The sequence below is a fragment of the Vulpes vulpes genome, chromosome 9 (assembly GCF_048418805.1).
Source record: "Vulpes vulpes isolate BD-2025 chromosome 9, VulVul3, whole genome shotgun sequence".
Taxonomy (NCBI): domain Eukaryota; kingdom Metazoa; phylum Chordata; class Mammalia; order Carnivora; family Canidae; genus Vulpes; species Vulpes vulpes.
In genome coordinates, this window is record NC_132788.1 from 60,613,319 (window position 1) to 60,634,838 (window position 21,520).

At 52.4% G+C, this 21,520-nt stretch overlaps 1 protein-coding gene across 1 annotated transcript in view; it reads right to left on the reverse strand.

The window, feature by feature from the left end:
- Window positions 1-18,251: 18,251 nt before the first annotated feature.
- The window catches only part of SLC6A11 (solute carrier family 6 member 11), a 127,993-nt gene continuing 124,724 nt past the window's right edge, over window positions 18,252-21,520 (reverse strand). Inside the window, exon 14 of the mRNA XM_026016942.2 lies at window positions 18,252-20,666. Coding sequence (XP_025872727.2) covers window positions 20,514-20,666 — 153 coding nt within the window. The 3' untranslated portion in view covers window positions 18,252-20,513. The remainder of the gene's footprint in view (window positions 20,667-21,520) is intronic.

Below are 21,520 nucleotides of genomic sequence, written 5' to 3' on the forward strand. Positions count from 1 at the left end.
ATACACACAGAGGGCTCGCACATCCCCAGGTGTGTGCTTGTACATATGGCGTTCATGTAGGCACAGGACTTGAACACACACACGTGTATGTGTGCACATGTGGAGACATTTACCCCTGAGTCATCACACACGGTGCCGGGTGAGACAGAGGGAAGATGGGAGGATTCCACAGCAGGTGAGGGAGGGATTTAGCCTGAGGCTTGGGGAAGGACAGGCTCTAAGGCTTGGAGGGAGGAGAAGAACAAGTGGAGGGTGAGGTAAGTCTGGGTGTTCCCTGAGTGCACCATTCATGGCCACATGTCACAGTCACAAAAATCCAACCTACTCATGGAACAAAGAAACCAAGACCCAGAAGGGCCATGGTCCTGGGCAAGGTCATATCATGTGTAGATGGCAGAGTCAGAGAACCCAAGCTCCTGAACGAAGCTCAGATTCCCCTGAACCCTGAATCTGAGGCAAGGATTTGCTTGAGGTGGTTTGTGTGAAGGTGATGTGGGGTATAGGAGTGGGAGAGTAGGGTGGCCAGGAAAGAGACACTAATGCAGGGTTGTGTGAGCCAGGTTGCCATTGTCACAAAGAGAACTCAAATCCACCAAGACCTTCTGCAGAGTATACAGAAATCCTTCCAGAATTGTCCATCAGGTCCAGGCCCCCATTTTTTAGGGGTTTCCTGGGACAGGGGTGCTAACACCCTTATACTTCTGAGCTGCATGTCCATGAGGTCCTAGTGAGCTTCATGGGCACCCTCATGTTTAGGTAAAGGCTCTGGCACGTCCTTGAATAAAGTGAGAAGGAGATTACAATGACAGCCATGGTGGAAATCAAAGTGGTCAAGAGCATGGGAGTCAAAACTAGAGGTGTCAGATGAATTCTGGCCACCAAATGCATCTGCCATGCATGTTGGCTTCCTTTGGGTATCTCCATGACAATTCACCTGTCTGTGCCTCCTGGCACTGGCAGGATTGCTCACTCTGAATAATAAGACCAAGATGACACTCACTAAACCTTTGCTATCGGGTCACCTAAATGGCTCAGTTGGCTAGACATCTGCCTTCTGCTCAGGTCATGATCCTGGGGTCCTGGGATCAAGCCCAGCATTGGGCTCCCTGCTTAGCGGGGAGTCTGCTTCTCCTTCTCTCTCTGCCCTTCCGCCTGCTTGTGTTCTCTCTCTCTCTCCCAAATAAATAAATACTCTTTAAACCTTTGCTATGTGCCCTGTCCTCACTTCACATATATGAACTCATTTAAATCTCCCAACTTCCCCTCATCCCCAGAATCAGTACTATCATTGTTTCCATTTTACAGTAGAAAATACAGAAGCACAGCTAGTAAGTGACAATGGTTGGATACAAACCTGGGTCAAAAGTCTGAGTCCCTAAGTGCCCAGACCCCGAGGAGTTCTGAGAGATTTCTATCTAGCAGCATGTGGCCAGCTGAGCAGGTGGCTCAGGTCACTTCCTTGGGAGAGCTTTTGGGCAGAGTGCATCCCCAGCACCCCAGAGAATGATGCTCCCCTGATCCTCAGAGCCTGGGGGTTTCTCTTTTAACTCTTGCAGGTCTCTTGTGGGTCTGCTGCCCACAGACTCCTCTCGGTTTTTTCTTCTGCCTCTGGCAACCCATTCGGGCCTGGGTCTCAGCAGAATTTTGTCTCATATCCTGGAGGTGCAGGCACAAGAGCTGCTGAGAAATAGACACCCAGCACAAGTGGCCTCTACAGCTTGGTTTCCAGCAGCTGTGGCAGTTGAGTTGCTAGGTCATTGATAGCTGGGAAGCCAGCCAAGCCACAAGTGCCAGCTGATTGCTCCTGAATGCATGGCTCCTTGGAAGCTCAAGGCCCCCCTCCCCTCTGCTCACTTGGGTAGGGGTCAAGGCTCATTAAGGGGGCAGATATGATGGGGAGGTTGCATGGTGTACTGGGGTACCTGGAGCCGTCTCTGGCTGGAAAAAGTAGAGTCCCTCACTCTCCTTAGCACCCTTTGGAGAGCAAAGGGATTGGGTTAAACCAGGTTCCCCACTTGAAGTTACAGAAGATAGAGTCGGGCCATAATCCACATTGGGACCATGCATCCACTGGTAAGTTCTGTCGCTGAGGCCTGGGTGTCTTCTTCTCTATTAGATGCCATTGCCATGCAAGCAGGTAAGTGCTTAATAAACACGTAGCAAATAGATTCACATCCAATCCCCAATTATCATTATTAATGACTATTGCTGGCTGAGAGTTTCCTCTGCACGAGACTGTTACAAACATCACTGCATGTGATCCTCATGGGCCTAGGAGGTGAGCATCACCATTTTCTGGATGAAGAAATGGAGGCTGAGAAAAGGTAAGCCACTTCTAAATCACACCGCTGGGAGGAACAGAGTAGGGATTCTAGCCCAGGTCTGGCTGATTCCCAGGCCTGGCCCCTTAGTCTCTGCTATGCTAGAATAAGCACTGCAGCTCTGTTGAAGGAGTTTTCCTCTGAGAAAAGCCCCCAGAAAAATTTTTGTAGATAACATCTCATTTAACCTTTGCAACAGCCCATTGCACGGATGAGGAAACAGGCTCAGGAGAAATGAAGCCAATTGCACAAGACCACATGGTTCAGAAGCAGAGGAGCTGGCTGCCCTAAAGCCTGCATTATTTTGACTACCATAGTGCTCCCAGATCCCCCCATAATCCTCACTCCAAATAAAGTCAGGATATGTGGGTGACAAATCCTCCTAGAACATCCAGAATGAACCATACAGCCCTCCCTGCAGCCTCCGTGACCTGTGCTCAGGTTGTTCAAAGCTCTCTCCCCCTGTGCTGCCAAGAGGTAGGAAAATGGGGTCAAAGTCTCCGGCAGGAGAGAAGTGAATGTAAGATGACAGTCCCGTGGCCGGCGGGCCTGTGGGCAGGAGGGAATGGAAATAGGTTAGTGTCCAGGGCAGCGCTGACCCACTTTGGGGTTTGTTTCCTCTTTCTAAGCCTTCTTCAAGCCCCTCCTTCTCTGCCCATCCGGACTGGGTGAGTGGGGTTGCCCCCCATCCACAGGGCAACTGGGGACACTAGAAAGGTCTTTTCCTCTTTGTCTGTGCCGGGGAAAGCACATGCCTGGCACCGTCAGCGTCAAGGAGACCTGCCTGAGAGATTTCAGCATGCCTGTCTGAGCAGGAACAAGGGGCTAGCTCGGCCGGCCCTGGGGTTCATTTGGAGAGTCGTTACAAGCCGGCGGTTTCTATCTAAACATCCACAAAAAGAACATACCTCACAGGCAACTGGGAAAGCTGCTGTTACTGACTAAGCACCTACTATGTGCCAGGAACTTGACGTATCTTCCAAAGAATCCTCTCGATGGATGGAGGGACCAGAATTATGTTCAATTTCCCCGCTGTAGGTGACGAAACGGAGGCTCAGAGAGGTTTAGCGACTTTCCCAGGGTCACACAGTAGGTTTGCTGGGATTTAAGCCAGGGCTTTCTGCTTCCAGGGCCTCCAGCTTTTCCCTCAGGCTCGCCAGTTCTCTGTTCTAGAGCCGTGGTTCCCAGACACAGAGAAACTTATTAAGAATCCAGAATTCCCTGGGAAGGGGTATTGGGAACCCGGATTTTTTTAAGTTTCTGGTGGGACTGGGAGCCCCAATTTAAGGAGGTGCCTAATCTGAAAGTGCAAGTTAAATTCTGGGGTGGGGGGTAGTCTGAGGGTAGTCTGAGACCAACTGTTCGTCCATTTTTACATGAGTCGTGTCCCCCTGGAATGGGAGACCAGGGAACAGAATGGCAGAAATCCCTGGAACGTGAAGGAATTTGTTTTCTGAGCACCAGGCCTCCTGAATGCTCCATAGCTTCAATCCCAGCAGGCGGGTCTCCGAGGAGAGTCCTCGCCTGGGGCCCACAAGCCACGAGCTGCTGTGGGTCAGGGGAAGGCAGCAAGGGAGCATGTGTTTGCAGCTGTTCCCTGAACAGCTGACTGGGGCCCTGCCTGGCCAGCAGACTCAGGCCTGTGTTGGGGAAGGCAGCGATGGGCCGCACGCCAGCCTGAGGCGGCACACGGATCTGGCACATGGTGGACCCTCCACAGATCACAGCCGCGGCCTCCAGTCGCCCAAAGCAGAAACCGACTCTTCTTGATTCTATTTTCTCCCCTAAGCCCCTGCTCCGCACCCACCACACCAGACAACCCTGGTCCAGCCCACCTGCCTAACCGCTGTGGTGCCGCCGTCTGCACCCCCCCACCCCCAGTCCTTCTGGCCTCTTCCCTGTCCCGGGCACACGCTTTGCATCTGCTCCTGGGGACGTGCATTTGCGTTTGCTTTTACCCTTTCCCTGTGATGCTGTTCCTTTGGCTCTGCTGGGCTCGCTCCTTCTCCCCTTGATTGAGTGCCTCCTTCGGAACGGCCTTTCCTGAGCACCTTGTCAGGAGCAACCCACCCCTGGCCTTAACATTCACGGTCTTGGGTCCTTGACCCCCTCCCGGCACACAGCATTATCATTATTGGATGTTTTTATGGGTTAGATTTATTAGTATATATTCTCCATGGGGCAAGAAGCTGGCATTTAGTGTGGTAGTTGGCTTAGAGTAGGCGCTCAATAAATTTTTTTTTAGTGAGTTAATGAAAGATTAACAACCAATCTCAAACTCATCGCCTCTGACTGGATGTCTTCACTCCTGCTCCTGGCTCACTGCCACTTCTGGATCCCTTGAAAACAAGACAAAAGGGACTCAACATAATCAGAGGGAAGAGATGACTTTAACAAAATGTAAAGAGAGATCTGGGGAAGAGTGGTTCTGGTGAGAGTCTCCAAAGCCATCAAAACAGACACACGAAGGCTATGACAAAGTCCTTCAGCCAAATTAGGTGCAGTGAGAACCAGACAGAGAGGGCGCTGGGCAGGGGCAGGGGCAGGGGCAGGGGAGACACTCCCTCCCCCAGGTAGGCCCAGGGCTGCTCCCTGCAGGTGGCATGAGCCACCACACCTGGGCCCTAGGGCAGAGCTCACCACCCAGGACCCGCTGCTGCTCACCTCCGCTCACACCCGCACCAGAGCCCCTGCACTGCCCCCCGCGGCCCCTTGCCGCCTGCTGCATGACAGCAGAACCTCTCAGTGTGCCTTGGCTGGGTCAGGAAAGATCTTATTTGGGATGAGATCAAGAAGACCATGGAAACGTTTCAGGGGGAAAAAAAACCCCAGCTCCGCGGGGAAAACTGTGTGTGCGCGCACACACGTGTGTGGAATGTGTATGCATGCTCGCACACCTGCGTGCACCTGTGCGGGGGTGCGTGCAAATCTCCCCCAGACATTCTCATTTCCAGTCCCACCCTTGTGTCTCAAGAATCTCTACCGGAAGCTCCCTCCAGCATGATTCTTCTCCGAAAACCCCCTTCCCATCCCTCATCCCCGCTCCATGCTGGCAGCCGATATCACCATGTCCTTCATGAAGGGGCAGAGGGCCTGTCCCCAGCGAGAGGTGACCCCAAGCTGACCCACCAGGGAGGAGGAGACTCTCTCCCTCCCCTCTTCCTGGTCAGCTGCTTCCCAATCCAGATGCATCCGAGGGGCAGGGCTTGCAAGGGATAAACCGCATCCCTGGGTGCTGGACTTGCAGAATCTGAGCGTCTCTTCTGACTCTCTAATTGGCAGAGGAGAGAATGGAGGCACGGGGAGGGGAGACCTTCCCGAGGTCGAGTCAGAGAGTCGGTCAGGAGCCGCACATAGCGCCTTGTCTTCTCTCAGTCTGGCACTTGAGCGGTGTCACAGTTTTTGGCTTTCGGGAAGGTTCCAATCCAGCAGGCATGCTCGCTTGCTCTGTGCACCTGGCACCACACACTCACCAACGCTGCTCTGCGCAGTTACCAGAACCACCTACTGTGTGCTCTGGGTGAATAGGGGACCGGGCCATGGCTTTGCCTTCAGGGAGCCCTGGCTGGGAGACTGGGATGACAGTGGATTCCATGAGCCCCCATGTCAACGGCTCAGCCCCTCCCTGTGAGGGCGGCAGGGGTTGGGACTGCAAGGCCTGGGGTTGGTTGTGCCCTGTTGTCCTGGATCAGAGGAGCTGAGACCTGCTGGCCCGGTGGCAAGTGCCTGGCTCTGGGGCCAGTGACGGTCCCTGTGTCATGGGGTTGAATGACCTCACCTCAGATAGGTGTGGTCTGTGGCATGTCACAGGTGTGGTGTGTGGTATGTCTGTGACATACGGTGTGTGGTGTGGTATGTGGCGTGGTGTGCGGTGCACGGAGGGGGAGCCTGCCAGATTCTCCAGCAGCCACCAGGAGGCAGAAGTAGGCATGGGATGGATCGGAGTCTAGGAAAGGGCAGAGAAGGTGGCAGACCCCAGACCACCTAAGCCCCCGCCGAGCCCCAGCAGGTGCCCCTCAGCGTTCCCCTCCCCAGCCTGATATCTGTTCCCCACCCACACGGGGCCGTCTTCTCCTTCCCTCTCCAGCTACCGCAGGACCTGGTGAGCATCAGTCCTTACCCCTCCGCCAAACCCTTGCAGTTAAACCCACTTGTTGGGCAAACATCTGCCCCTCCCGGAATGAAGCTGCCGGCCAGGTTGGGACTGACGGAGGTGTGTCGCGGGGATGCTTGGATGTCAGCCTGGCTGCTGCCACTCGAGGAGACAGACAAGAAAGGAAGGATGGGGTGCAAAATCCCTTGAGTGCCACTTCCACATCCGACACTCCGCGGGATGCTTGCAGCTGCTCCCCCAGCTAATGTTTACGGGGAAGGCTTGCTTTGGTCCACCCCATCCTGCAGACGGTACAGTCTGAGGTTCAGAGAGGCATAGCCGCTTGCCCCAGTCACAGAGCAAGACAGCACAGAGCCAGGTCCTCTGGTTCTGACTCCTAGGCCCAACGTGCGTTTTATGCAATCACATTCCTCGGGGCCTCCGCTTCCCTGTCTGTAGAATGACACCGTAGGAACCGAGAAGAGATGAGAAAGACGTTGATCTTGCATGCCAGCTCTGAGCCGTCGTCAGACTGGCCCGACCACTGTGTGGAGAATTCTGACGCTAAGGCTGGGCTCAGTGGAAGGAGCATGGTCATGGACAGGCAACGTCTGCCTTGGCTGAGGGACTGAGGGGTGACAGTGCGTGTGCTGTGTAAGAGCTGCCTTCCTAAGGGTCTTACCAGTGCTGACATTTTGGTGCTGGGATGTTAACCTTCCCCACCAGTGGTCTTGGGCAAGTCCTTGCTCGTCCCTGAGGCGCGGATTTGCATCAGGCCTGGCCTGGCCACAGCTTCCGCTGGCCTCTCTGTGAAGGAGGAAGCCAGCTGCTCAGCCTCCCTCGCTGGTACCTCAGGGATGAGCAGCCGTTGCCTAGCAACAGGGGATGGGTGGGGGGCTGGGGGGTTCTGCACAGAGTCTGGGCAAACATCCTATCTCCCACACCCCAGGCATGGGTCTCCAATATCCCGCGCCGGCTCCGTGAGAGTCCTCAGGGCTGGGGCCCAGCACCAAGTAAGTGGAGGGAGACAGGTCTGTGGGGCCACGCCACTGAGCTCCAGTCCCTGAAGGGCTCAGCATTCACAGGCTCACCCTCAGTTGTTTCATGTGTAACATGGGAGAGAATAATCCCAAACCAGGGGAGGCACTGGGTCCTGAGGGTAATGGGTGGGAAGGTGCCTAGAATCTGCTTCCTCCCTCCAAGTGCTCATCTAAAACCCCAGAGACTGGCTCAGATGTCCACCGCCCACCCCAGACGTCAGGCCTGAGACTGTGAGCTGTCCTTAAGGTTACTGAGCACCCAATGTGTGTGTCGGGTCTGGTGCTCCATTAGCTCGTGGAATCATCATGGCATCCCTGGGAGGCAGGAACTAGCTTTACCTTCATTTCACAGATGGGGAAACTGAGACTTGGAGATTTCAGGTCGCTAGCCCAGGGTCACACAGCCAGGATGTGTCAGAGTCAGAATTTGAACCCAGGCCTGTGTTCTTAAACCCCAACCAGACAAGCCCCTCACCCTGCCTCCAGGTTCCTCTTGGCTCTGTGACTTCCCCTTACCATCTGGGCCTCCTCCTTGCCCTCAGGGCCCCTCTGCTCTGCACAGGGAGAGATTTTGAGGGATCCTGTCTCCCTCCTCTTCTTCCTTAAGAGCGAGACTTTGGAGAGCACCTCCTAACAGTGGTATAGGGGGCTTTGAAGTCCAGGGAAAATAGCAAAGGGCAGCAGGTCAAGTTTCCTGCCTGCCCCGTCCCTAGGGAGGCCATTCCTGGCACTTGCAGCTCTCCCTGGTACCCTGACCCAGGTGGACAGAGGTCCCCAGTCGGGCAAACTGATAGGAGTAAGGGCAGCTGCAGAGAGGGAGACAAACAGGGACCAGGTAGTGAGACAGGGAAGGGTACAAAAAGGATGGGAAGGGGAGAGGAGGCAGCAGGAGTGTGCAGAGGCGAGAGCCACCTGTGAGAGTGGGGGTGAGGAAGAGGAGTGAGCATTAGGAAGGGGCAGAAGGGGGAGGGGAGAGGAGCTGCTGAAGAGAGGGAGAGGCGAGGAGGGATGGAGGCTGCTGGAGAGAGAAGGTGTCTCAGAGTAGTAGACGGGAGAGGAGCTCACAGCAATCCCCCTGGATGTTGCAAGTGCCCACCAACCAGGAGTCAGGGGCAGATTGTTTCACTTCCCAGGGCTGCCCAGGACCCAGGGGCCAAGTGGAAAATCTTTTTTTTTTTTTCCAAAATTTTATTTATTCATGAGAGACACAGACAGAGAGAGAGGCAGAGACACAGGCAGAGGGAGAAGCAGGCTCCCTGCAGGGAGCCTGGTGCTGGACTCGATCCCAGGACCCCAGGATCACGACCTGAGCCGACGGCAGCAGAGAGTCCAGGGAGGAAGCCGTGGCAGTGGCTGGCACGGATAATGGGGGCACAAGTCTGGGCACAAGATAATGGGGGGTTGGGCTGGCAGCAGGGAGCAACAGGGCTATGGAGAAGCCTGATTGCAGACCCTAGAGAGTAGGATGGACAGGTCTTGTGCATGGATGGGGTTGCTGGGGAGAGGGAGTTTGGGGTGGAACTGACTGATGTCCGAACCATGGACCCTGATTCCTGGGCTCATCCTGGGACTAGTGATTTCATAACTCTAGGGATGAAGTCCATAATCTGCATCTTAAAAACGTGCTTCTAGATTATTCCAAGAATCAGTACATCCGCCATGGTCAATGGTCTAGGGTTTGAGCTGCCCTGAGCCCACTCTCCATGTTACAGAGGAAAAAAAAACAGGTCCTGGGAGGGGAAAATACCTTTCCAAGACCACACAGGCCTGGCATAGGAGAAATAAGTAGCAAGAGGAATCTGACACACAACCCCCATTTGTGGTTTCCCTTCAACCTGGCGAAGAATCTGGAGCGTGCTGTGGGAAGGTGAGAAGCACAGGCTGTCCTTCACAGTGACCTCGGTTCAAATTTGACTTCGCCATTCTCTAGCTGGGCGATGCGGGGCAATTCATATTACCTCTGTTAGCCTCCTGGTCCTCACCTGCACATGGACACAAAACATATGCCTCAAAAAAATAGTTGTGGCATTTGCACTTGATAATGCGCCCAAGGCACCTGGCATGTGCTCAGCAAAGGGAAGCTCTCATTATTAAAGTCCAATTCCATCCTGCCAAGGGCAGCCTCAAATACAGGCCGAGGCAGGAGCAATGTGCGTGTGTGCATGCGTGCTTGTGAATGTGCATGCGCGTGTGCATATGTGTGTGATGGGGGCCTTTTGAAGAGGCGCTTCTCCAGTCCAGCCTAAACCCTGTCCTTCCCCCTCGTGACCTAGCACGGTGTCCAAAAGCCCACCATTAAAGCCGCATTGCCCTGGGCACTATTCTGTTTGGAGCCCCTTTTTTTTCTAACTCAGAATTTTGCAGTGGAGTAAATCGAGGCCAGGGAGAGGGACAGGGACCTGCACCCGGTGCCGTGGGCGGTACAGGCAGAATGAGGACCCCAGCCCTGGGGACGCTGAGCCGCTTACGGGGGGAGGGGGTGGGTGGGTGTGGGAGCCTGTACTCCCCACAGAGCCTGGGGAGGGGGCTGAGCGATGCGCTCTCCATAATCAAGGCGCAATCAGCGCTAATCAGCGTGTTCTTGAAATAGACCCAACTGGATGGGGGAAGCGAGCAGCCGCCGGGTTTGTATAGCGGCAATCAGAGGGAGGCAATTTTAGATCCGCGGGAGAAACAGCCCTTTGTCCAGGGACTCTGCCGAGCTCTTCGGAGCCCACTGCAGCTTGCAGATAAAAAGCACTGCACGGGGGGCTGCAGCTGCCCTGGCCCAGGAAGGGGGGCGTTGATGCAGTGGGGCCAGCTGCGGCCAGGGTGAAGTCCAAACTCTTTAGCACCTTGGCTGGGCACCTACTATGTGCCGCGAGCATGGACAGCTTCCATTTTCACCGTGGATTCCATTTTGCAGGGGGAGGAACGGAGGCTCAGAGACGGTGGGGCTTTGCCCCAGGTCACTAGGCTGGTAAGCAGCAGGGCCGTGGGAATAGAGTCCGTCTGACTCCGAGGCTTGTGCCTATTCCTTCATGGGGGAGGGCATGATCAGGCCGTAGGAGACAGTATCTTGCGTTTAGCCAATGCCCTAATGAAATTCCCACATCCTGCAAAAATCTCTAGGCTTGAGGATTATGGGTCCCCATTTGCAGATAAGGCAAGCTGAGGCTCAGAAAAACAAAAGGACTTGCTGAAGGTCGCCGAGAGGGTGTGTGAGGTGGAACCGGGATTCAAACCCACATCTGTGAAATGCCAGAGCCCACCACCTGACATCACTAGGCTCTGAGCTTCTTCAAAGACCCATCCCTTCCACCGCCTCCAGGAAGCCTTCCCTGCTAACTTCGGGGCCACCATTCTCTCCCCTTTGATTGATGCTTGCTTATCCGGGAACTGAGTGGGTATGGCTGGGTGGCAGACTTTGTGGGGTTTCCCTCTTCTGTTGGTACCAGCTCCCCTGCCCTCCCGATTTCCTTTTGGGGTGGTAACTCTCAGGCAGAAGGAAGGCTCCCTGACAGAGGCTGTGAGTGAGGTGGGAGGTGCTCTGGCTCAGGCCCACCCAGCCGGGAGCACAAGGTGTGGAGCACTTTATCATAAGAAGAGCATGCAGTAGAGGCAGGCAGGCAGGCGGGGCAGGAGGCCACAGCAGTGGTCCAGGTGATGGTGGACCCACCAGAGCGGTGGCTGAGACATAGGAAAGTGGGTGGATTTGAGAGATTTCATGGAGGAAGAACCAAAGAAACTCTCAGATAGATTGAATGTGGGGAGTGAGGAGGATTTCTCATTTGACCAGCTGACCCTACCCTTCAGTCATCCTTGATTCCTCTCATATCCCACCTCTATTCCACTAGGAAATCCTGTTACTTTATCTTCAAAATACGCCCAGAATCTGATCATGTCTGTCCTTCTCTGTCTCCTCTGGTCCTGCCAGGATCATCTCTCGCCTTGGATTTTAACAGCTCCTCACTAGCCTCGTTGCTTCCACTCAAGCCCACCGCTGCAGCTCGAGAGGGTCTTATTGTTTTGTTTTGTTTTGTTTTGTTAAGATTTTATTCATTTATTCGGGAGACACACACAGAGAGAGAGGCAGAGACATAGGCAGAGGGAGAACCAGGCTCCCTGTGGGGAGCCTAATGCGGGACTCGATCCTGGGACCCTGAGATTACACCCTGAGCCTAAGGCAGACGCTCAACCTCTGAGCCACCCAAGTGCCCTGGAAATGATCTTATTAAAACAGAAATCAGGTTATGTCTTTCTGCTCAAAACCTTCCTGATCTCACATCTACACCAGCCCCCCAGTCCTTTGTCATCTGCCCCTCACCTCTCTTACCTCACTTTTATACTTTCCCCTTGTTCACTTTGCTTCAGCCAACATGGTCTCCTAGTTCCCTGGGAATGCTGCAGAGAAGCACTCACCCCAGGGCCTTTGCAAATGCTACTTCCTTCACCTGGAACACTCTTCTCCCGACAATCACATGCCTCTATTCCTCACCTTCTCAGGGAGGCTTTTCCTTACGAACCCATTTAAAATTCCAACCCAAACCCTTACTCCCTGGCCCTCCTTATACCCCTGCTCCACTTCATTTTTATTTATTTTTTATTTTTTAAAGATTTTATTTATTTATTCATGAAAGACACAGAGGAGAAAGAGGCAGAGACACAGGCAGAGGAAGAAACAGGCTCCATGCAGGCAGCCTGATGTGGGATTCGATCCGGGGTCTTGAGGATCACACCCCAGGCCGCAGGCAGTGCTAAACCGCTGCGCCACTGGGGCTGCCCCTCCACTTCATTTTTAGCCAGATCCTTTACTATCTTCTGCTGTACTATATATGCTTCCTTTTAAAAAATGTTCATTATCTTGTCCTCCCAGTAGAATGTTAGCTCCTTGAGGGCAGGTTCATAGTGATTGCTAAATCATATTTGCTGAATGAAGGACGTTGTTGAATGATGGTGTCATTTATTGAGACTGGGAGGGATAGATTGTAATGCATGGGGGATGGAGGAGATGAATTTAACTGCTGAGAGGCCTCAACAGACGCCCAAAAGGAGATACCCAGAAGGCAGTCAGATACCCAAGTTCATACCTTGGCTTCCTCATTTGTAAATTGGGCTAATAATCCCAGCTCCCTCAATGGACATGTGTGGGTAGGGTAGAGGGGGTTCTGATGAGATAAAAGGAGTGGCAGTAATTAGCACACGGTCAGCCCTCAACCAAGGGCGGCTGCCTTGCATGTCTGTCTTCTTCTCTCTTCAGCTTCAGCTGCAAGCTCTCCCTGCAACACTTGAAGATGTTGGAGCCTGGAGCACCCAGAAATGTGGAGCATATGTGGCCCAGAGAAGGGGTCCTGCTCCATTTGCTCCTCCTGCATCCTGAGGCCCAGAATCCCCCAGAGGAGGTTGGAGCCAGAGGACCAAAGAAATATGTGCCGCGGCAACACACCCGCTCCCTTCTGCTCATCATTTCTTCCAACCATATCAGAATCCTTCCTCATCCCCCCCACCCCGGGTCTTCATTTGTAACCAACCTCTAAGTGGCAAGGAGAGGATTTTTAAAAATAGCTTTATTGATTTTATTTTTTTGGAATGTAAAAGCTATAGAAGTTCTTTGTTAAAGAAAAATTAGACGGTACAGAAAAAAAGGAGAAAATTAAAATTAGCCAAACATTATCGCCCAAAGATGATCACCCTCCATATTTCAGTGGTTAGCCTTCTCATCTCTGTTCTACATTTTTGTGTCCAAATGTGTTGGGGGCAGGATTTGAGGGATGATAATGGGAAGTAGGGACTGGAGGGGGCGGAGGTGCTGGGCAGGTGCATGGCAGGGCCTGGCTGATGGGGCCTGTGTAATTGCTGGTACATGGTCAGGGCAAACCCACAGCCCGACCCAGTCCCTGAGGGGTCGCCCTGCCCTCCTCATACCTTATCACCATTTTCATATCCACCCAACCACAACACCCTGGAAACATTAATATTTTCAATAATCATTTTTCCTGTTCATTTGGTGCTCTATAAAACAAATGTCCTAGAGCCACTGTCTCATTTAATTCTCAAAATAGCCAAAGAAGAGAATTCTTTTTTTATTTTATTTTATTTTATTTATTTATGGTAGTCACACAGAGAGAGAGAGAGAGAGGCAGAGACATAGGCAGAGGGTGAAGCAGGCTCCATGCACCGGGAGCCCGACTCCAGGATCGCACCCTGGGCCAAAGGCAGGCACTAAACCGCTGCGCCACCAGAGATCCCCCAAACAAGAGAATTCTTATGATTAACCTCAATTTACAGATGAGGAAACCGAGGCCCAGGGAGACAAAGTGACTTCACCCAAGGCAGACGGAGAGTTGAGAGCTAGGACATGGGTTTCCTGACGCTGGTGGGGGCCCTTGTGACTGTCGTCCTGAGAAGAATGACACATAAGAACAAGATTCTGTGTGTCAGCCACGTGGCACTATTGTCTCATATAATTCTCTCAATGTCCCTGCCAGGAGGGCTCTATTGTGTCTGTTTGCACAGATGAGGAAACTGTAGTCCGAGAGTGAAGTCACTTGCCTGAGGCCACATGGCCACGAGTGGGGAAGTTGAGAAGTGAAAGCAGGTGTCTGGCTGTTGAGGTAATGCTTCAAACAGGAGCAGGGAGGTAGGGCAGTGTGAGGAGGGTGAATTGCATTCTTTCGTCAAGGGCAGCCTCCTTGTCCTTCATCTGGGCACCTAGAGTGGGGCCTCTGGGCCTGGAGTCCCAGCTCCTAGTCCCACCTCACTAGTCAGGGCCTGGACCCTGGGGAGGGGGCTTGGGTTTAGCAGCAGTGCCACCTGGTGGCTGATTTGCTGCCACCAACGTCTGCCTGAGCCCAGGACTCCCAATGGGAGGGTGGTGATGAGGGGAGGGAGGCCCAGGGCCTAATCTCTGCTAGAGACTTGGGGCCACCCCAATAGCCACCTACCATAGGGAGTAAACCATGGTCCCTGGGTTTGATAGACCTGGCTTGGAGTTCCAGCTCAGTCTATGTGATGTCGGGTAAGTTCTTTCCCTACCTCTCTTTGCCTGTTTCCATGTCTATAAAATGGGAATAAATCAGAGCTGCAGTGGTTGTGTTCAGGCTTATGGAAAATAACCAAACCTATCTCAGGTGTATGGTAGGTACTGAATAGATGATACTTTAGGGGATCAATGATACTTGCCTGTGCTCTACTATTTCTTCTGTCCCCTCCACTGTCTGACCAGGGGCTCCCACAGATCAGGCCCAGACCTCTCTACTGGGCCCAAGCTCCTTCTCAGACAAGGCTACCAGAGCCTGCTCGTTCCAGAAATGTTTGGCTTTGGAAAAATACCCGAAAAGAGGGCAGAAAAAATTCCATGGAGAATAAGGAAAGCCAAGCGTTGGCTGGTTGGCACACCTAGGTGGGGCATTTCCAGAAGAGCCAAGCCTGCTCCACTCTTGTGAGGGCAAGGTCATGGAGTCCCAGAACTCTGCATGGCTCCAGTGCCACCCAGAAATGACCAAGGGCTCTAATTATTTGTATAGCTCTTGATGGCCACCAGCAACTCTGAAGTGCCTCCCCAACAGTCCTTCATTTTTCCCAGCGGTCCCCTACAACTCTCGTGCCCACCCTCCAGAATGCTCAACTCTCCATAACTCCTGAGGGGCTTTGTCTCTCACTGACGACTCCACATAATTCTGGCTCCTCACTCAGGACCTCTCAATCTCTCCTGCAGGTCTCCAGGACCCCAGTGGTCCCTTCCACTAGCCCCCAAACATCCCTTTGTCCATCCCAGTGAACCCTAGTGACCTTCTATCATTTCTGGGAGACCAAGAAGGCTTCCAGAGGTCCCCAGTGTCCAAAAGATTATTCAAGGCTCCTAGAGCCTTTCTGATTTCTCTGCCTGACCTCTACCATCTGTTTCTCCATGGCCTGTAATGATTCATCAGTGCTGGTGGCTGTGGTGGCACACAGAGGCTCCCAAAAGTGGTCTGTGGAAAGTGCATGGGCCTTGGAGCCAGGGCCCCATGGAGCTGCTACCACAGCTCTGCTGTTAACCAGCTCTGGGACCTAGGGCCGCTGACTCTACTTCTCTGAGCCTGTCTCTTTACTGGTAGATATGAACACCTTGCCAATCCACAAGGTGATTGAGGGCAAGATAATACATAAGAAGGGACCCAGCATGGTTTTCAGCACCAGGTGGGTCTTCAGTGGCTCCCTACTCAGGGGCAAGCCAATCACTTGTTCATTGAAGGCCCTGTCTGATGGAGCACCCACTCTGTGCCAGAACTTGCACCAGGTGCCATCTTTGATGAGCACAGTGCTACCTAACCCCCTTGCTCTCAGAGAATGGGGAGGGGCCACCCTCAGAGCTGGTGAAGTTGTAAAAGTAGACCAGGGATGGGGAGGATTTGGGTTTCCACAATGTTCACCCAAAGACATTTTCCTGCCTCTACTTTTGCTTAGGCTGTTCCCTCATGTCAATTGCTCTTTCCTGCCTGGTGAAATGTTCCCATCCCTCAAGGTATAGCTCAAGTCCCACATTCTTGGTTAGGTGGTTGGGTACATGGCTCTATTTAGACCCAGCAAACCTTGATCCAGTCCAGCTTCTCCACTTTCCAGGAGGTATAGCTGGTATTATTTTGGGGGGCAAATTATTTATAATCTCTAAACTTGAATTCCTCCATATGAAAAATGGGATTAATAACATTTTCCTCTTAGATTTGTTATAAGGCGCTGATGAAGTAATGTGGGTATGACACCTGGAACATAGTAGGTGCTCAGTGAACAGTTTATTTCCTATGCTTGGCAATGCCTGGAAACTTGGTCCCTGGAACATTCTGCCCTCTAGTTTCTCATGGGGGTAGTTCTGACATGTCAGCCGGCCTGAGAGCTCTGAGAAAAAAATGCATGTGTATCCCCTGCAAAGTGGATCTTATTTAAAAGTGAGAGGCAGAGAAGGCTAAGAGTTGGCAACAGATTGACTTTGCTCCCAAGCAAGGTGCCCAGGTCAAGGACCCATTTGATTTTTAATAGCCTGAGAAGGTGCAGAGGGCTTCTAGGAGGATCTTGAGTCAGCTATGTTTCCTCCCTGGGTCTCATTTTCTTCACCTTTCTCCTGATGGCTAAGCTAAGGCCCGTAAAAGTGGAGACTTGCCCAGGGTCACACCACAGAGCTCAAACTGGCTAACAAAGGCTAGAAAGAAGAAGAAAGAACAGTTCCTGCATGTATTTACTCCTGTCCATAGGAGTGTGGACGCCTGTCCTCTTGACCTAAAAGAGCAGGAACGTTCAAGAAAAGGGGCTGTTCCACTTGTCTCAATGTCCCTAGTTCTAGGTCTAGACATGAAACATGATGCATACTCAGACCCTCTTTTCCAAAAATTGTAGCTGTCAGCAGAAATGGTCAGCTCTTTGGTGCCTTATTCTCATTCCCTCCCTACTCCTCACCCACAAAATTGAGAATCCTAGTTCTGAAGTAACCTTTGACTTCACTTCCACAACTCCCCTCTGCTCTGGTTATTTGATGTGTCTAAGAGAACTAGGCTGCAGAGTCACATCTGGCTGGGAGGCTGACCAGCACGTACTGCAGCCTACAGGGTCTACTGGGAAAAACAATGCCATAGGTTACCAATTCTGTAAGCTTGAGCACCCACAAATCCGATTTCCTGGGAATTAGGGAGACCCACATTTCTGTGACCCAGCCTCTTTGTGTCTTGATGCTTTGTACCAGGTGCTTAATACACTTTCAGACACGAGGAGGGAAGAGAGGCAGAAACGTGACTACACCAATCCTTGTGGCTCTATGAAGTTACAAAGTTCTCAGGGACCCTTTGGGGATCAGAGATTTTCTGAACTGTGGGACAGTTCCCTGTGAACAGATGTTACCATCTCAGAGAGGGTGAGAGGCCAAGGAGGCTTGGGGGGGATCTTGAGATCAGGGATTTGAAGCAGAAAAGTCAACTACTAGAAATGAGCAGACGCTATATGGAGATGATCACATCGTTCCATGGACTGGCAGGACAAAACATGCTCTGTGGTCTCAAGCAACTGTCTGGAAATCCCAGATGCAAATTTAGAGATGTTTGCCTAAGTTCTGAGCAATACTACCCTTTTAGAGCTTAGGGACTATTCCTTCAGGATAATAATAATAATAAGCAGTGTGAATACAAAGCTTGGCCAATCCTACTCAGAGCTCATGGGATCCTCACAATCACCCTGACTTTGAAACAGGAGCTACTATCTTCTTTGGAGAGATGAGAGAATTGAGGCTGGCAAGGGCAGATCCTGGAGCCCAAACCAGGACTCCATGCTTCAAATCTCCATGTCTTTCCACCTCACCCCATCTGCCTCAGACATGCAGGTCTGCCTAGCAGAGTGGCCCACGAGCTTTGGGGCAAGCACTGCAGCCATGGCGAGGCAGCTACTGCCTTCTTTGGGCCTCAGAGCATGAGAAACAGTAAGGCATCGTGATTAAAAGAGACTTGGCTTTGAGTTCAGTAAGACTGGATTTCTCTTTGCCTCAGTCTCCCCTATCTGTAAAGTGGGTGAAGTACTAAGGAAAATAGGGAGGTGACTACTTTACGGGGTTGTTTTGGAAGTAAAGAGACAGCTTTTGTAGAGCACCTAGCACACAGCATTCAATGTACAGTGAGCGCGGGGAAGGAAAGGAAGTGTGGGCTCCCAAAACACCCCTGAGCACTTTCAATTTGTAATCCTGAGTTGAGACCACAATCTCCACGGATGGAACTGAGAGGGCTTTGCAAGTATGTCATGCAGGTGATAAAACACAGGAAGAGCAACTCAATGAACACCACTCTGCTGGGAACTGCCACATATAGTTTGTTCATTCCTTTAATTTTTAAAAATGAGTAAGCAGACAATCGTGTGCCCTTTGAATACCCAATAAAAACGTTCATTATGTAAAACAGTACAACCTTTTTCATTTTTTAATAATTCTGTAAATATCTCAGAAAGGATGTATTGTTTCTAATGAATATCAAAAAAGTCACCACAATGACATTTCCCCTGCCCTCATGTCTCCCACCCCACCCACCCCAAAGTTGCCCAAATACTAGTAGGAAATTACAAAAACAAAACAAAACAAAACAAAAAACCAAAAGCCAGAGTAAAAGCCCTCCCTCCGCCCTGCCCCATGAGTCATGTTAGATGAGTGAAAGGTTAAGTGCCACAAGTACAATGCAGTGCGCCCCTAGCAAGACCTTAGAGCTGTAGGTGGAGAACCAGTAGCAGCAGCAGTGGGGAGTCTCCTTCCCCGGGACCTGGTGGAAGATGAGTAGACAAGGACAGACACAGCAGAAGGTGCAGCACGAGGCCCGAGCCTCCTGGGTCCGCTTCCTGGGTCCACCAGATGAGACAGCTCAGGGAGAGCCAGGCAGGCCTGGGCAGTGTGTGCAAAATTGGGCCCAGACCAGGCTTCCCAGCCTGCCTGGGGGGCACTGGGCATCCCTTCTAGCAAACTCGGGCTTCAGCTGGGGGCTGGCCAGACCAGAGAAGCTGTCAGTTTGGAAAGTTCTGGGTGAATCAAACATGTGGGTTCCCTACAGGAAACTAAAGCCTTACTTTAGAGACAGCTCTTGTTTCCACCAAATAAAACTGGGGACATAAAGGAAAAGGAGAAAGAATGCACCTTCCTTGTCCCCAAATAACTCAGAATCCAAGACAGAGAGCTGATGAAGTCTGATTAAAGAAGAGGGAGATCAGGCCGAGAGGTCTGAGGCAGCACCAGCCTTGTCGCCCCACCCCCCACCCCCAGCCCCAGGCCTGCACAGAGGGAGGGGCGGGAGCCCGGTTTTCCCTCCAGTATAAGTGCAGAGGCTTCTCAGCCGCTTGGTGAGAGATGCAGGTAGGATGGCTCCCAAAGAAAGGGTAGGGAGAAAAGGTTCTGCTGGTGATAAGAAGGATGGGGAGAGATGAGAGATAGCAAGAGAGAGAGGAGGGCAGGGGACAGTAAGAGAGAGAAGAGGTGGCAGGGAGATGAAGAAGGGACCAAAGGACAACACCAGGCTCCAGGCTCTCCAGGGGTTCCTCCCCCTGGGAGGCTGGTGGAAGGTCCCAGACACAGATCCTGGCTAGGGCAGTGGCAGGCCAGATAGCTGCTTCCTGACCCCAAAAAGCAGCATCCAGGCGACTCCAGCCAGCCCCATGAGGATGGAGGGGCAGACATGATAAGGAGAGCAGATGGACAGGACAGGAGGAGCCCTGTCACAGAGGCTGAGGACCTGGCCGGACTCCAGAGTGCATCAAGCTAGGGTTTTAAGGGAAAACACATCATTTCCATGACAAACTTGATTTCAAATAAGCAGGGGTGGGTGCAGGGATAATAGCTTGGGAGCCTTCAAGAACAACCCATGGTCAACGTCAAGGGCAGGCCTGCTGGGCAGCAAACAACACCAAGAGAATCCCCAAGAGATGTGGCCAGGCCGAGAAAGGACCTCAGAGATCACCTGATCCAGCCTTCCTGTTGGGAGATGGGGAAACTGAGGCCCAGAGAGAGGATGGGAGCACCCAAGGTCACTTAGTGGGATCAGGACGGACAGATCACTTTGTCTTCTCTGACACAGCCTTGCTGTCTGCAAACACATTGCTAAGAGGTTGGGGATGGCAAAGGCAGGATTCGAAGGCAAAGCCCTCCCTGGGGGCATGGAGGAGGGGCAGCTGCAATGGTCAGGGACAAACATGGGACAGGGACTGGTCAGCTAAAAGGCTGACAGAGAACAGGCATCACTCCCACCCCACCTGCCCCACAGCCCAAGTATAAAAGTTTGACCATATGATACAACTTCCCCCAACCCCTAGAAAACATGGGTTAAAACCGTCCTAGCACAGAAGATTCTGCTAGTCCCTGTACAGTATTATCTCTTTGTAATGTTACTTACATGGTAACTGGGGGCAGGGAGGGGAATGGGACTTTAAACCAGAGTGTACACAGCCACCTTAAAATTAACTTGTTAATAAATCCGGTGCAAAACAAGCAAGCCTCTATCATTAGGTGAAGTACATGTTTCAGGTATTCATTTACACGCACGAGGTGGGGGGAGGGAAGGAAGGAGAGGCATCCGAGGTGGCAGGTGTTGCTCAGAAGTGCGTCTCCTTCTCTGTGATGGCTGCAATGGTCCCATCGCCCTTGAGTTTGGCGTCACAGTCATTAACGGTCACCGTCCGTGGGCCTGCCCCAAGCTTGCCCCGCATTTTCAGATCAGCGCTGGGGATGGTCAACTTCCGGAATTTCTGTATAGTTGGAGAGAAGAGCTGTCTGAGCGGGACTGCCAGGGTCCTGGCGCCTGGCTCGGCCTCTCCAGACTGCATGGGTGGACACCACGGCCCATGGAGTCATCAAGACCAAGGGGTGGGCCTCAGCGCTGTCACTCAGAGCTCAGTTCTGTTTCCTCCTCCGGAAAATGGGGGCAACAGAGGTACCTGCTCCTGGGGTTTGCCGAGGAATGAGGAGATAGTTTACAGAAGTGCTTAGCACTGTACCTGGCCTGCTGCAGGTCCCTCCCTCCAGTAGAGACTAAGCAGCTGGGCTTGGAGTCCTGCTCACTGCTCGCTGGCTGTTCGCTAGCTCTGTTAGGTAACTCACCTAACCTCTAGGAGTTGCATTTTCTTCTGTGAAACAGGATAACAGTACTGGCCTGAAAGGGGCGTTGTAGGAGCGAACTAAGGTACTTCTAGGGCTGTTTATGTGATTGCTGGATAAATGGGTATGTTTCCCACAAAAGGGATGTCATACTATGGGGCCACTGTCCAGGGGAACACGTAGAGTGTGTGCCTTGTGCTCCTTGGGCAGTGCTTGGAGATGGGAAACATTAGCACAGCCTTATGCTGCCTTGCAAAATGTCCAGCACTGAGCTGGGCACGGATAGTGTGGCTGTCATCCCCACTGTACCAGGCTGACTCCTGACACATGCTTCTGCTGCCACAGTGCTGCCTGGGGCCCCACGCCTCAATTTCATGTATACCCAGCAGGGTCCTTGGGAGAAGACAGGTCAGGATTTGGGAGATTCTTTCTGGGCATGAACCCCTTCCTCAGGAAGGCTGCAAAGATTTTTGGAGGTCTGATTTTTTTTTCATGATCAAGGTTC